General features: G+C 37.9%; 1 protein-coding gene across 2 annotated transcripts in view; it reads right to left on the reverse strand.

Moving 5' to 3' along the window:
* Positions 1-2,951: 2,951 nt before the first annotated feature.
* LOC149844151 (Carbohydrate-binding-like fold) overlaps positions 2,952-16,527 on the reverse strand; it is an 82,591-nt gene continuing 69,015 nt past the window's right edge. For both annotated transcript variants that reach the window (XM_090000348.1, XM_090000349.1), the window contains exons 22-27: positions 10,247-10,477; positions 8,965-9,056; positions 4,513-4,738; positions 3,879-4,235; positions 3,736-3,809; positions 2,952-3,653 (exon numbers count right to left, since the gene is read on the reverse strand). In XM_090000348.1, the coding sequence (XP_089856474.1) occupies positions 3,545-3,653; positions 3,736-3,809; positions 3,879-4,235; positions 4,513-4,738; positions 8,965-9,056; positions 10,247-10,477 (1,089 nt within the window). In that variant the 3' untranslated portion in view covers positions 2,952-3,544. The remainder of the gene's footprint in view (positions 3,654-3,735; positions 3,810-3,878; positions 4,236-4,512; positions 4,739-8,964; positions 9,057-10,246; positions 10,478-16,527) is intronic.

The raw sequence follows: 16,527 nt of genomic DNA on the forward strand, positions 1-16,527 counted from the left end.
TTTCCTATCGAAGATGGAATTTCAGAAATATCAATGATCATATTGCCGAAAACCAAAAAAAGATGTTTATATAACATAAATTTTCAACTACACAATGACCTTAAACTTTCATTTAGGTTGTCGACCTTGAATGCAGGTGTTTATATTGTATAATTCCCTGCTGATCAAAACGTTGTAGATATCGTACGATAACATTATTTATTTATTTGAAGTATTTATTTTTCACAATTACTCATTAGTTTAAATGTTATGTTGCAGGTTCATTTTTTATAGGATAGTTTGGATAATGACCATTGTTGTGCAAGATATTCTTAAGTAAACAAACAAGTAATAAATTTGTTTTGTTGTTTTTTTAAATCGTACGTATACCTATTCTTGACTTGATATATAATTGTTATCATTATGATTATGGAATATTTGTCCTAATGTACATGTGATATTTGGGTTTAGGCAAAAAAATAAATTTTATGCAGGTATGTTGTATGAATTGTGTTGTTTTTTATGTAAGCTATTGTTAGTTGTTTACTAATAACTTTTTTTCAGAAAAATTTATCTGTTTACAGAAAGCATTTGATGAAATTCTATAAATGTGAGAAGAAAAAGGTCTGTTTGCAATGGGCCAACAAGATGGTTAAGAGGAAGAAAAAGAGAAATTAAAGGGAAGAACTCTGGGCTGAGAAAGAGGAAAAGTGGGTCAAGGGGAATGGAAAGAGGGCATTAGCCGATGAGGTGCTGGATGGCGAGAGCAAGTTAGCTGAGCTGTGAACAATCCTGAGAAGTATACATTGATGGTCATGTAGATGAATGATGAGATTAAAAAAAAAGCTTATTTTGTTCAGTCATGATTGTATAAAGCATTGTAATTTGGTAGTAAAGTGAGACCTTTGGTTGTAATGTAATTTTGTTATAAAGTGAATTTTTTTGTTGTAGTTTTGTTTAGTCATGGTTGTCAGAATTTGCTATTCTTTTTGTTATATACATTGATGGTTACATTGTTTTGGTTATTGTTCTTTTTAATGCTCCTCATATTTTTTGGGTTGAATTTCAAGTTTACAAGGCCAACTTTCATAAGAGTTTTAGTACTATAATTTGGCTTATACATGCTTACTATCATATACAATAATGCAATTATTTTGTTGGAGCTTGGTGATCTAAAGATAGTATGTTTATGCTTGTTTTTCTTACTAAGAATTGCACTTGAAGGTTCATGAACCTCTCCTGAAGATTTTGTGATAACTTGCACAGATAACAAAAAAAAGAGAGATACTGCATAGAGTATTAGTAATGACTTCTATAGCTTTTATGGAGACCTTTTCATCAGTAAAAGAAGTGTTCTAGATATACATAAGTCTACATCAAATATATTATGCCTGTTCTTTTTTACTTAAAATTTGTTCTTTTGATTTGGAATACATGCAAATGATTTGACAATAATAAAAGGAATAATAACTTTTGATTTAGGCAAGTGTTGCAATTTGCAGTTATGTACCATGTTTTTAGGAAAATGTACAACCCATAGTCTTTTGTAAAATTTAGTATGTAATGAGAAAATTCATATGTATACTTGCAAATTGTTCGCACATAATGAAAAAAAATCACATTTAACCAACTTTTGCAACTACCAATGCAAAACTCTAGATGAAATTCTTACCCTAATCACCTATATATACAACAAAATTCGCACAATAAAACAAAATCTCACATCTCTTAAAGTTGTTATCATGCAAAATTCTGTAAATTTCATTACTTTTCATGAATTTCACATCGAAAGATGACTTTCACAACCATCACATCAAAAAATCTTACAAATTTCTCACGTAAGGGATTTTTGCAGTTGTAGCAATTATTGTAACATAACTACAAAAATCATTAAGATTTTGTGGAAGTGAGGAGTGAATTTCGATGTAGTGTGCACAATTCATGATTTTCACATATCATGCAAAATTCATTTTTAATGATATTTAGCAAGATCGGGAGAGTGTCACGATGTAACACGCAAAACTCAAAAGATCCACATGTTACAAGGGTAAAACAGTCCTAAAATGTAAGGAACTGGCAAAATTAGACATTTTGGTAGATTTTGAAATTTGTAGGGCATTTTGGAAAACCTATCAAATGTACCATACAGTAGTCATTTTCCAGTATAAATATCCATTTAGGAAAAATTAGCTAGCTATGTTAACTTGTTAAACTTAGATCAGATGAGACTTCTCAAATCCAAGCTAATCAAATATAAGAGAACTAAAATTGAATGTGGGTGACAAGAACTATTGCCAAACCTAATTCAGATTGGCTATTTTTTTCGAGAAGAGCTGGGGGATAAGGCCCCCTCTTGTATTAATAAAAGAAAAATATGATACAATCAAAATTCAGGGAATTTGCTCCTCTAGACATTTTCCTCCCCGTATGTGTTTAACCATATCCAATAAAGAACACACGGGTAGCTTGACAGACACAGAGCTCTCCGCAGAACTCCAGAGATAGCAACAAATTCAGCTTGTAGACCTGGCCTCCCTTCAACAATAGATCTCAACCAAGAGAGTCAAGCCTGGTTATTGCAGCTAATTGACAACACTCCTGCTAACGGGTCGATCATGCTAATTATCGAATCCATAATCTCAGTTTCTGGAAGGCTCATCTGACCTCCTCTTTGAAGCCCCAGCAACAATGAATCGTCCATCAGCTTCAGTGAGCAGAAAAGCTATTTGAACATAAGCGGCACTTCTAACTGAAACAACTTGGAGGTCCACAGAACCCACACCATCCGGTGGCCATTCATGAGGAATAAAACCAGCTCTCAACCAAGGTTTAACGAGTAAAAATTTACTCGGATCCCATTTCAGAAAAATTTCTTTACAGCAACCCCAATCAAAATTATATTGGCAAACATTAAATTTTCAATAATGAAAACTTGGAAAATATCCAACCCCATGAGCTAGTTAGATCCATAATTTTAAACCAAAGCATGATTAGATGCATTCAAATAAGTCAAATAACTAACCCAAACCTGCAGAGAGAGAGAGAGAGAGAGAGAGAGAGAGAGACCAAAACAAGATACAGATCCGAATCAAAATTTTGGCATATTAGCATTTTCAGTCACCATACAGAATTTCTATTGGTCTTCTTCAACCCAGCCAGAGATTTGATCATTGATCATGATCAGTTTTTCAGTAACCTGCAGTTTCCTACCTGAAAATCATGGCTATCATGCAGCATCCGCCATCGGTTATGAGGCAACCCACTACTACCATCTTCAACAATAAAACCAGCTGCTGCATGCCTTCTACTTCTAGACTTTACATGCACATGAAGCAAAGAATGTGGCAGCTTCAAAGCGTTCATCTCATCTCTACAACACAATATCAATGCCTGCCACAATAGCTAAAAGCCCCAAACCTACCATTCACTACCCTGTTTGGAAATAAATTCTGCTGAAACAACTTGGGTTTTGAAATTCATACGAAGAGGTGATTCAGCATTGCTATGATGAGCATGGATCACATTGACACCATCAAGACATATCCTCTGGATGACTCGAAAGTCATCAATATGCTCGCTTCCTCATTAAAGGTTTCTTCACTTCTTTCTTTGAGCCAAATGACGTAGATGCAGAAGAGGCAATATCTACTGCCCAGTTTAGAATGTCCCTCAACCTTAAACAAATAACAAGATAGTCAAGCAACTAATAGTTTAGGGTAATCACAACAGGAAATATGGCACTTGGAAATTTGGCACCTTGGCATACTGATGAAGAGAGCAATAACACACACTCCAATAATAAGTGGAAAAACAGGGGCTGGAGTTAGTTCCTGCACAACGTGATTATGATATTAGCACCTTGTTTCCAACATATTGATAACAACCGCAAATTAGCTTACCGGTTTGTGATGTAACTCTGATATTTTATACTTAAGTGGTCCAACATGGATCTGGGGTTGCATTGTCAAATCAACTTCTAAGATCTCCGATTCAAACTTGTGGGTGTTTGACGAGAGGCCATAAAGGAGTTGCACGAAATGCCTGCCTTTAGGCAAGTCACGCACTTGAAAGTAGTAGGAGAGAGGTAATGGAAATGCTGAAACAACCTTTAGTGGATCACTTGCTGATTTGATTTGCACGACGAGATGAGGTTGTAATTCATTAAGACTTATTCCTTCAACGTGACCACTTAATATAGTTATTTCAGGTTCTTCAAAGACAACAAAATCCACACCTTTTAGATCCTCAGATCCAACCTTCAGAAAAGAAAAAACACAATTGAACTAAATTAAAAACTAGGAGAAACATATATTGACCTACCAATGTTACACCAGCAAACAAATTCATGGGCTCTAGACACCGAACATGATAAATTGCAAGATCTAATTCCACTGCTCAGGATGGTTTAACAAAGAACCAGGATATAAAACAACATGACAACTTCAGATAATGCCTGGTGATATTCCAACTATATGCAATGGTCAACTATACAAACCAGTTCTTTGACATTCATGCATTTGGATAAATCTATACCTCAACTGTGACAGAATCAGGAGAAGTACGTTCAATTCTGGTCCCTGAATCTTCCTTAGAGACTACTCTTAGAAAGTATGTAGTATTAGGAATAAGACCCCTCAGGCGAAAGTGCCCAAGTGAATCTGTTGTTGATTCCTCATAGTGCCCTTTTGAAGGGGATCTGGCTTCAACAAGAATGCCCTCCTTTGGCTGCCCAGATAGAAGTGAAACAGCACCCGTAGCACTGCCAAATTCAGTTAAGAAACCATCAAAAGTCGAACTAAAATAGAAACAAGAAGGAAAAACTAACACCATCATTATTCATAAGAACCAAATTAGATCACATACAGAAGAAAAATCATGGGCACCGCAGAAGGTACTACATCTCCATCACAATTGATCAACTGGATTGCCTCTCTAGTAAGCCAGATGTGAAACCCACTGGCAATCTAATGTGATTTCAGAAGGTAAACGTCGTCCAGTATTTTTTAATCACACGAGTTTTTCATTAGGTAGGACCATGAATGGCACCTGAAACAGGTCAGCTTCTAGCCTATGCATGCCAGTATATGGACTGGGGTCTGGCAATGAACTGAACCTACTTTAGCTATTCATCAGGGGAAAATTTTCATAACTTTTTGCTTCTTTGCACTTATCAGGGGGCTATTTTTGTTACTTTCCTGATCAATATTTGCATCCAGTCATTACCCCCAGTGTCAACTTAGCTAAAGTCGTCTTGTTAGATCAGCAGAATTTTCAAGGCATATCATTTGTAATGAAACAATAGGAAATACAATAACAAAGCCACTAAGGGCATACAAGAACAAAGAACAATGTGCACAATCATAAGTACACTAAGAGACAATACAAAAGTCAATCAATAAAAAATACAAAAACTTAAAAGAGCATACAATAGCCACTAAGGGCAATCACAAGCGAACACAACACATAAAAAATAAGTCTTTATTCACTATTGTATGCTTAAGAAAAACATAATACTAGAGGGGACTTAGCCCCCTTTATATAGACCACAAAGGACTCAAAAGAAACGGCTATAATTATAGCCATTGGGGAGGTCCCGACGACTATATTGGATAAAGTCCAATATGCCCAAATACAAGAGGGAAAAGACAAAGAATAAAAAATAAAAAATAAAAAATAAAAGGAAAAAATATATACAGACAAAACTAACCCTAATGGGCAGTACCTATTACATGTGTAAAAAGACAAAAATGCCCCTACATGGGCAAAACCTATTACAATAAGAAACAGTCAAAAATATATTAAATATACATATATACACTCATAGAGTAGAGTGTAGCTGCTTAATGTTCAGGTGCTTAACTGCAACTTAAGCGCACTGGCTGTCCACGCACGTTGATGGACGATCAGCGTGAAAAAAGGGGGGAAACCGCTGAAACACCAAAACCGCGCAAAAATAACCCTTTAGTGGTGCTTTTGAAGCGCCACTAAAGGTCCAAATCCCGCTGGGACCTTTAGCGGCGCTTCAAAAGCGCCGTTAAAGGGTCAAGGGATGCACGCAGCATTAGAAAATTCTAATGGCGCACATGTCCCTTGGGGCTTTAGCGGCTAAAGGTCCCAGCGGGATTTGGACCTTTAGCGGAGCTCAAGTGTAAAGCTAAAGCCCATTTGGTGTTTTTTGACGCAAATTTTTTTTTGGGCACTGACCATCCATCAACGCACGTGATGGACAGCCAACGCGCTTAAGCTATGGTTAAGCACCTAAACAATAAGCATCTACGCTCAACTCTACACTCATATATGTATATATAAGTGAATATATGTATGTCCATGTATCTATATCAATACATGTTAACATCAATAAGGATATATTTGAATCCCTCGGATTTCAAGATCCAAGGGATATGATTAATCCGACTCCCAGGATCAGACTAGAGATCCAAGGATCTCTCCCTCTCTCCCCTTATTCAGTGATCTAAAATCCCTGAAATAAAGGGAGGAGAGATCCAGCGTTTGTGGCATGGGGCCCACAACACATTAGCAGGCCCCATGCCAGTTCATATTCTAGGTCCAACGCATTCAAATGTGTGCCCTAAATGTTAGCAGAAACTAATGTCGCAAATCTTGGTATTACTTAAAAGATTAAGAAAACATATAATAACACAACGAATTTTTAACCCATCTTGACTCAAATTATATCCTCCAATCAATCAGCCTTCTTGAAAGGTAGAGATATCAAGGAGAGTATCTTACTTGCACATGAAATGGTGCATTCTATGGAGTTCTATCATGCATAAAAATAATACTTATGAACATTGCCATAATATTGTGACCAAACTTGCTATATTTTAAAACAGGTGATATTTTGAAATATCATGATTTTATTGGAACTTTATCATGTCCTGGATATATAGTGATAAAATTGCTCTTTTTCAAAATATCAGTGATATTTGTGACTGGCAGAAACAATGACTCCCAAAAAATTACAGCATTAACAGAGATCAATCATTCTACCTTATTGGTCAATCACCAGATAAGAAGCTGTTAGTGTTTCTCAACCAAGAAACAGAGTGCTGATATTAGCCCCCAAAAACCTTAAAATTCAGAACAGTGTTACAGACAAATGAACCCATATTATATGGACACCACTTTCAACAATTTCCATGCTGCTGGCAGGCACCTGGTAAGCATCATTATGTATTGAAGGAGAAGTATCCAATATAGAGTAGCTGTTTGCTACTATATGTGTTATTAGGATACGATACAAGGTTCTGCTCTAGCTGTTATGAAACCTACAATCAAGTTGTTTTTAGTACTAGTAGATTAATTAACATGATATGACACCAGGCATATTTCTCTAATCATATATTCCAGAGTAATATGCTCTAAAACAGCTCAAATTGCAAAGAAATTAGTCATATGCAAATAATATTGTCTGCAGATGTATAAAGGCCTTGCTGTTGATATGGTTCACACTCCTACTGGCACACCAATTATGTGGCCTATTCTCGCACAAGTTCATCCAATCACTTGATGTGCTCTCCCGCATTAGGGGCCTCAGACAACACCAGAATCTAATCCAAAGTCTGGTAATGAACAATACATATGTATGATTCTTTTGGCTAAGGTACTCATTTTTTCTCGGTTGGCCAACATCTTATGGCATGACATCTATTCTCATTCTTGAGCAAAAAGTAGTCGTGTAGCTCTCTCTTGAGATCTTCCCATGAAGTTACCACAACAAACACACGTTCCACATCGCCTCAGCGACGGTCCTACCAAGGAGATCACCCAATCTAAATATGACCCATCTCATGATCCCAAGATCCCAACCGTCCTTAGAAATGGTCATCAATCTGGACCGTCCAAATGTTGGGCCAGCCCTTGCATTGGCGGCAAACCAATATTCACACGTATGGAATGATCCTAACCGTCTGATCAGAAAGCCTTCATAAAAAAAAACACATGGGCAACTCAAATAAAGCGGGCTAAAGTGTGTGCCGCAAGGTACATTGTTGTGGTACGCAAGGTATATGCACCTCCCACAATGCCTCCAGCCTCAAAGTACTGGTCTATCAAGTAAATAACGTTCTCAAAATCTCTCGAGTTCCGACTGCCATTATACTTTGCAGGGTCAGGCAACTTGATACGCAGCCTATCCACATGTGCCGCTGCTCCACCAGCTGGGGCGAGTCCTCAACTGCCGCTCCAACTATTCATTCCTCCGTTCGACAACATCCATTTTTGCAGCCGTTGAACATTTCCAGCAAATCCTCAAACTTGGTGTTAAGACTCCCCATACTACTTATTTAAATAGATAACTCTCTCCAGGCGTTTGTGCAATAGATGTATCTGAGAGAACTTTTCTTTTTTCAATAAAGCATTTGATAGGACTTGATTAAGCATGAACCTGATATTGCACATTAAAATCTGTTGTATATGGAACAGAGAAATCAATATCATGATTATCAATGAGCAGCACATGTTTACAAAAAAAAAAAATAACAGCTGATCACAAGGAAGAGAGCTATCCAAAAGAAAAGGTTTTTGTGTATGAATGACAGAACATAAGGAGGTAGAACTACCACCAAGGTGACCGGATAATAACACTGCTAACTTGAAACCACTTTACCAGTGGTTAGTGGTTAAACAGAAGAATAGGCTGTCATCATAAAAGATTTTTCATCATCAATCTTCTAACAACCAAATATCTAAAGAATTTTATTTAAATTTCTAAAATTATAGAAAAAGTGGTTCTTGTTTAGAAGTTACAAAATGTCAAGTAAAACTCCCACCAAATAATAAAAGTAATAGTTGTAGACCACTTTAACAAGGGCTAAATAGAACAACAGGCTAATCAAGAAAACAGTGCTTGTTGCCGCCCTCTAATAACTGAATAATGTAAAGAATTTTATCTCAATTTCTAGCATTGTGAGAAATCAAACATATCTTAGATGATAACCAGTTGTGCTAAATCATACTACAAACCTGTAAGCAACACGAGTAGCATAGAAGACAACATCCTTGAACTCGCCAGAACCAAGATCTATTGCCTGTGCTGCAGGTGAAAAAGAATATTCCTGCCAAAGAAACAATTTAGAAGAGAGTAAATATGATGAAAAAAACCTGTCTTCAAACTGATGAGGCAAGCCCCTTTGTATAATCGATGGCCATTGGTTACAGTAAATTTTCAACAATGTGTGACTAGCCTACTATAATACATTTAGAAACTAGAAAGGTGGGGAGGTCCAGCGAGCAAAGCACACAAGGCAAAGTACAAAAATCGATACAGCAGCAGTATACAAGGCAAAGTACTAATATCAATACATCGGCATTATGAATGCATGTGACAAATTTAACCTTTAAAGGGATTCTTATTAGAAATTAACTTCATCAGATTGCATACATAAATTAAGAAACAAAGTGATACAAGATGTATACCATCAAGAAAATAAAACATTAAACTGCCCATCAAACACAAATTTCACTGGGCTAGTTTCTCAATGGACAAAAGAAATCTAGAGATGTTTTGGGCAAGCAAGATAAGCTATAAGAAGGTAGTAGAAACCAGCACAAGGTTTTATGGTTATTGTTGCCATTTTAGCAAAGCAGATTCAACGAGTTCTTTCTTTTTCTGTTGGAGGTTTCTTTAAACTCAAGGTTAAGTTTGTGATCATTTCCATTACTAGAAAAGCATGTTTAAGAAGATAAAATATCACCTTTTCCAGCAACAGACATGTGATGTTGACTCTTCATGAACAATCAGATGTATTCCCTATGCATATACATGTGTGCTTCTGCATGTGCATGATGTGTGTCATAATAGTAAACTAAATAATGACCTTGGGAGCATGTTTGCAGAACAATTCCCCCAAATTTATCAACAAATGCCAGAAACTCCACCCTGTCATTTGCATTCACATGGTCTCTTAACAAGGTTATCAAAGATCAATGCAATTTTTTCAAACAACTTCACGGTTTTCCAATAAAAATGGGATCTCATGTGCGGGGGAAAGGGGGGTAGATCTATTATTAAACAGAAGACCTTTGGTACCAGCAAACATGAATGTCAGGTATACTCCAGCTTGAAGGAACATCTTTTTAAGAGGTAATTCAGAACTTATTCCTAGTATTATTTTCACATATAACCCAGACTCTCATCACTTGCAAACAGGAAAGAAATATGTTCTAAAGACATAAAAAGAATACAAATTTACTCAAGAGTTCATCATGCTCTCATGTAAACAAGAAGCATGTTTCAGATAAGAACCTTCAATAGTGGGCGCAGATAAAAACTTCCAGGAAATAAGTTCTCGAAGGAGAATATTCCACCAGCATTAGTAACTGAGTTGTTCCTATAACCATCCTCTCCACTCAATGATAAAAGAACAGAGGGAAAATGCACTGCGAGTTCTTCTCCAGAATATATCCTCACGTTTATTTGACTAAGCTTCTGGCAGGCAAATGAATAATGCCCAATCGGTTTTAAATGATAGCCAGACTGCAAAATACAAAAACAACTAAGTTTGTGTAATGGAAACAAATAACAGGGCAACAATAGTACCGTAGAACCTGTTTATGAAACAATGCAAGAATCTATGTTACTTGGACAATGACACAAGCGATGGTGTTGGACACAAGTAGAAAGTGTCAGACATGGCAAGTGTACACTTGGACACACACACATAAAAAGGAAAGTAAAAAACTCCATTATGCAAAAAATGAGTGATAAAATCAATTACAAAATGCACTTCCATTTATTGTTAGATTTTGATCAGTGATGATTTACATGAAATATGAATATGCAAAATTGCACACTTTGTCCAAGACACTGGACACTTCATGTTCAAGATGACAAAAAATGTTGTAAACTGGACGCTTCATGTCCATGACATTGGACACTTTGTGTCCTAAACTGGACATTTCATCTACAAGACACCTAAAAGTGTCATAAATTGGACACTTCGTTCACGTATAAGACAACCAAAAGTGTTGTAAACTGGTCTCTTCGTGTCCAAGACATTTGACGCTTTGCATCCCATATCATGTCCTAAACTAGGCACATCGTGTCCAAGACACTTGACACATTGTGTCCAAGATTAGACACTCTGTGCCCCAATCTAGTCACTTCATGACAAAGACTAAACTCTTTGTTTCCTAAATTGGACACTTTGTGATGTGTACCTACTTTTGAGTCACTTAGGTAAGAGATGGAGCCCGAGCATCACTTTGGATCTAAGTCCAATTGGGGACCAAATACATGCAATAAGAGGGTCCAAGACTCATTTCCTTAATGATATGCCTATAAAAGGACTGATTAGGGCACATTAGGAATGCTTAATAAGAATTAGCTCTTTCCCCTCACTCTTTTTCTCTCTTCTCCCTCTCCCCTCTTCTTCTTCCTCTCCCTCTCTTCTTCCCCTTCCTCTCTTCTCTGTCGCTCTCATCTGCCCCTATCTCTCACGCTCTCTGGTGGTGCTGAGCTGTTGTGACTTACCCACGGTGCAATATAGCCCAGGCCTACACTTGCAAAGGCCTCTTGCCCTGCTGCATGCTCTGTACACAGCAGAGCACCCTGTCGACACCTCGAGGCCCAGCCACATCATTGGTGCTTCATCTTTCCGCATGTCCGATGCCATCTGGCTGCTGCCCCAGGTGTGCGCACACACACTGCAGCTTCCCTGCACCGGTGTCCCTGTGCACAAGCACAGCACACCCCAGTCCTGCGCATTCCTACGCGTGCCCGCTGTGTCAAGCTCCTGTGCGCAGCAACCCGCAAGCACTCCTCGCAATCGAGCCCTTTTGCTGCCCATTCCATCGGCTTGCCTTCCCATTCGTGCACTCATTCCCACACCTACAAACCCAAACCAAGCACAGCCCCACGCTTGCCCTGCCATTTCTCTGCTTCACACAAACTGGCATGCGTAACGTGCTCGAGTACCAGTTTGTGTGTGGTTGATCGAACCCTCATTTTTGCCCTGTGTTCCCAACCAACCTAGCCATCTTCCCGTATATAGGAGTCTCAATCCCCAAAATCCCAAGCCAAATCAAGCTACAGTGACTCTTCTAGCCCTTGCCCAAAACTGCCCTGCCCCATAACTGTATCCGCAAGAATCTGTTGTCTTGCTGCACACACACCAACTGTAAGAAATATATGCAACATGTCTCTGAAAACATGCAAAAGATGTATGAAAAAGGGAAGCCGACGATGTTGGAATAAAAAAGCAGTCCACAATTTTTCTGTGTGTTGCTTCCTCGTTATTTTTCTTACAGCCTCCCTCAAGTTGTGCATGTACATTGGATCATGAACAGCTTGCTCTTTAAGAACAAGAATTTCGCCCTTGTAAGTCCCTTGGTGAGGATGTCACTATTGGAATCAACATACTTCACTTGAATCTCTTTATCCTCAAATTTTTCTCGAATAAAATACTGATCTATTTGGATGTGCTTTGTTCAACCATGATGGATAGGATTCAGCAAAATTTTAATAGCACTCTGTGAAAGATTTCCAATGCTCAAATCCTTCCACGCGTGAAAGCTGAGAAACAGAGAGAGAGAGAGAGACTGCAGAGAAAACCGATACCCTCTATTGTATATGGGTCGGCTGCTATTTTTATCCCTTTATAATAACATACTAATACAAAGATTAGGGTACTAAAGTACCCTTATTACAAGAGAATAAATTACACAGTGCCATTAATGAAATGACAGTTGACAGTGATCACGGGTCTGGATCTCCTGACCCGTGATCCGTAATAAGGAATACACTTCTTTTCACCATCCCTCAAGTTGTGCATGATCTTGAACCATGAACAACTTGCCTTTTAACATCCAAAATCTGTCTTTCGTCAATCCTTTTGTAAATATATCCGCCACTTGATCTGTAGTTCGTACAAATTCAGGCTCAATCTCTTTCTCTTCTACTTTTTGTCTCACAAAATGTTGATCTATTTCAATATGTTTGGCACGACTGTGATGGATTGGATTAAAAGACATACTAATGGCATTCTGGTTGTCACACAAAAGAAGTGATCGAGAGATCGATTCTTCTACTTCTGTCAGTAAGTGTCTAATCCAAGTAGCTTCAGCAGTGGTGGCTGCCATTGACCTGTATTCAGCCTCTGTACTGGATCTGGCAACAACCTTTTGTTTCTTACTACTCCAAGAAACCAAATTCATCCCAACAAACACACAATAGCCAGATACTGATCTGCGTTCATCTGGATCTCCCGCCCAGTCCGCATCAGAATAAACAGTGATCTCATATGCATTTTGCCCATTGGTCTTTCTCTTATATAAGAGGCCATCCTCAATCGTTCCCTTCAGGTATCGAAGTATCCGTTTAACGGCTTCCACATGCCCTTCACATGGCGCATGCATAAACTGAGATACTTGATTCACAGAGTAAACTATATCAGGGCGAGTAAAAGTGAGGTATTGTAACATACCCACTATGCTACGATACTGTGTGGGATTATCTTTCTCGTCGAGTGTAAACAAGACCTTTATACCTTTCTGGATTCAAAGTTGGGTCTGTATTTTCATGGGCAATCATTTCATCAGTAGACACAGATTCCTTATTCTTTTGAGTACAATTTGAAAGGCAGACATCACTAGCTCCGGAGAAAAGTTCATAATTCAGCCAAGGATAATAAGCCTCGATTTTAGAATTTGATTCTGAAGAACTAGTACATCGACAATCAAAATTCAATTCATCGAAGATGACATTTCTTGATATTCTGATGCGCTTGCTCACCGGATCATAGCACCTGTACCCTTTATAGTCATCAGCATAACCCAGTGTTTTAAAACTCGCCGAGTCAACTCGTTGACTCGGCTGACTCGGCTCGGCTCGCCCCTCCAGCGAGTCAACCCGGCAAGGCAAACTCGGTTTGCCAAAACTCGGGCTTGACTCAGGCTTGACTCGGCCTGACTCGGCTTGACTCGGCCTAACTCGGGCGAGTTTTGGGATGTTTGAAATTTGTTTTTTGAGTTTCAAATTACAGTTTCGAAATATATAAGTACATATATTTTAACAAGGGTTACCCCCAGATTTTGTATAAAAAAGGAAAGAAAAAACATTTAAAGATAAAAAAGCATTTAAATCCATAGAATAAAATCGCCATGTTGTTTGAACTACTGTTCACCCTGTGTTATCAACTTATTCTAGCAAAATATTTTAAAGAAATGATTCTCATTATATATGGCGGGTCAACTGTGCCTATGGAAAGTCACATTTAGGTTTCATCATCCATTTGTTATGTGAACAAGCATTGTACATATTCAAATATTAGTAGTCTTTTTATAGTTGTGCCATTAATATATTTCCTGCATAGTTTTATACATGAGAGAAAATTGCTTATTTATGTTGATATTGGGCATTCTGTAAACTTTCAATATGCACATATATCCCTGTTTTACATTTATGGATTTGTTAGAGAGGGAATTAAAACTTTTAAAACAAGCTAGCATATATGATTGACCATTTTAGGAACCTTAGGTAGTAGCAGACTGAACTCATGGTGACCAAATCCTCTAATTCAAGTCATAAATTAGTCAAAGTGCTTGTATAGATATCAAATTCAATTATTCAAGCAAACCTCTATAGCTCTTTGCAGTTGTTTTTATATTCTTACAGACATTTGGAGACTATGTTTACTCAAAAACATGGTTTCAGACAAATTATATATTGTTTTTCTTTTAAAATCAAAAGTTAACAAAACCCGGTCCGAGTCACCGAGTTGACCCGCCGAGTCACGAGTCAATAAAGAACGAGTCAAGTTCCGAGTCACGGGTTTTAAAACCTTGGCATAATCCACAAACCTGCACTTCAGGGTCTTGTCATGAAACTTATGTCTCATTAAACTATCAACATGAACATAGCATAAACAACCAAACACATGCAAATCATGATAGTTGGGATGTGTACCAAAAAGGGACAAGTAAAGAGACTTGTTTTCCAAAATAGTCATGGGCAATCGATTTATCACATGAACTGCAGAATGAAAGGCCTCTGTCCATAAAGTAATCGGAAGATTACTATCATGCATCATGCTCATCGCACTCTCAACAATATGGCGATGCTTCATTTCAGCAATCTCATTCTGTTGAGGTGTGTGTGGGCAAGACACCCTTCTCCTTATCCCGTTACTTTGAAGAAAGTTAGTAAAGTCAATGGAAGAAAATTCACCTCCTCCGTCACATTGGAAACTAAGGATGTTTTCAGAAAATTGGTTTTTGACAAAGGAATGAAAGTTTCAGAACAACTTGAAAGTCTCAGATTTGTGTTTCATGAAAAATATCCAAGAATAACGAGAATAATTGTCAACAAATATAAGATAATATCTAGTTCCAGATATGGAAGCAACTGAGGCAGGCCCCCAAACATCAGAACAGATAATTTCAAAAGGTCTTGAAGCTCTTTTATTTATAGAATCAAAGGGTAAGACATGACTCTTACATAAGAGACAACTAGAACATTTGTTGTCATTGACATTTATTACTAAACTTGACTTGGGAATGAGGTTATTTGAAACAAGCTTTTCAATGAAACGACTACTGCAATGACCTAGACGACCATGCCAAAGATTTGGCTTATTGATTTCAGAGACACTAAAAACACAGGTAGAATTCTCAGAAGGCAACGATGAGTGGAGCTTTAAGTTTGGGTCTGTAGGGCGAATATGTGCTGAAGGATCTTCTTGAAAAACATACATATTGCCTTGTCGTTTTCCTCTAGCGAACGTCTCCTTCGTGCAGAGATCCTTGACAAGAACAGAAGAGGGAGTAAATTCAACTGAGGCATTGATATCATCAACAAGTTTAGAAACTGAAACAATGTTTTTCTTGATGTTAGGAGCATAAAGAACTTTTGAAAGGTTGATAGAATAATCATACAAGGGTATAATGGAGTTTCCAATATGAGAGATAGAGTGGTGTGATCCATCCCCAGTAACTATACTACTTCTACCAATGTAAGGAACAAGTTTCATGAGCTTACCGGCATCACCAGTAACATGAGTCGCTGCGCCAGAGTCCACGTACCAAGTACCTTGCTCATTTTGTTTCAGATTCAATTCTGCTAAAGCTGACAGCAATAACTCCTTTACTTCTTCGTTGGTCCTTGTTCTGTCTAGTACTCTTTTTACTTCAGTTTGTGTCGATTTTCCTTTATTTTGGGGATTGAACCAACAGTTAGCTTTGATATGCCCCTTTTTATTACATAACAAGCAGGTTGGAATTGGCCTCTGTCTTTGTGGATTGGTATATGTGTTGGGTGTAGGCAATAATCCATGACCTCCTTGACCACTTCTCCCTTGTCCTCCTTTTCCCTTGATATCATAGCTTCCTCGTCCTCGTGCATAAGTAACCCCTGTAGCAAGAACTTCTTGTGCCCCAGTATGCATAGATGATTCTTCAGAAAACCCCTTTAGGTTCATCTCATATTGTAATAATTTTGCACGCAGATCTTCAAAGTTGGGCAGCTCAGGTAAGCATAACAAGGAAGTAACAATCATATGATAGTCGGGTCCCAATCCACTGAGAGTTTGC

This window comes from Nuphar pumila, chromosome 3 (genome assembly GCF_984573655.1).
Source record: "Nuphar pumila chromosome 3, dmNupPumi1.hap1.1, whole genome shotgun sequence".
In the NCBI taxonomy this organism is placed as follows: domain Eukaryota; kingdom Viridiplantae; phylum Streptophyta; class Magnoliopsida; order Nymphaeales; family Nymphaeaceae; genus Nuphar; species Nuphar pumila.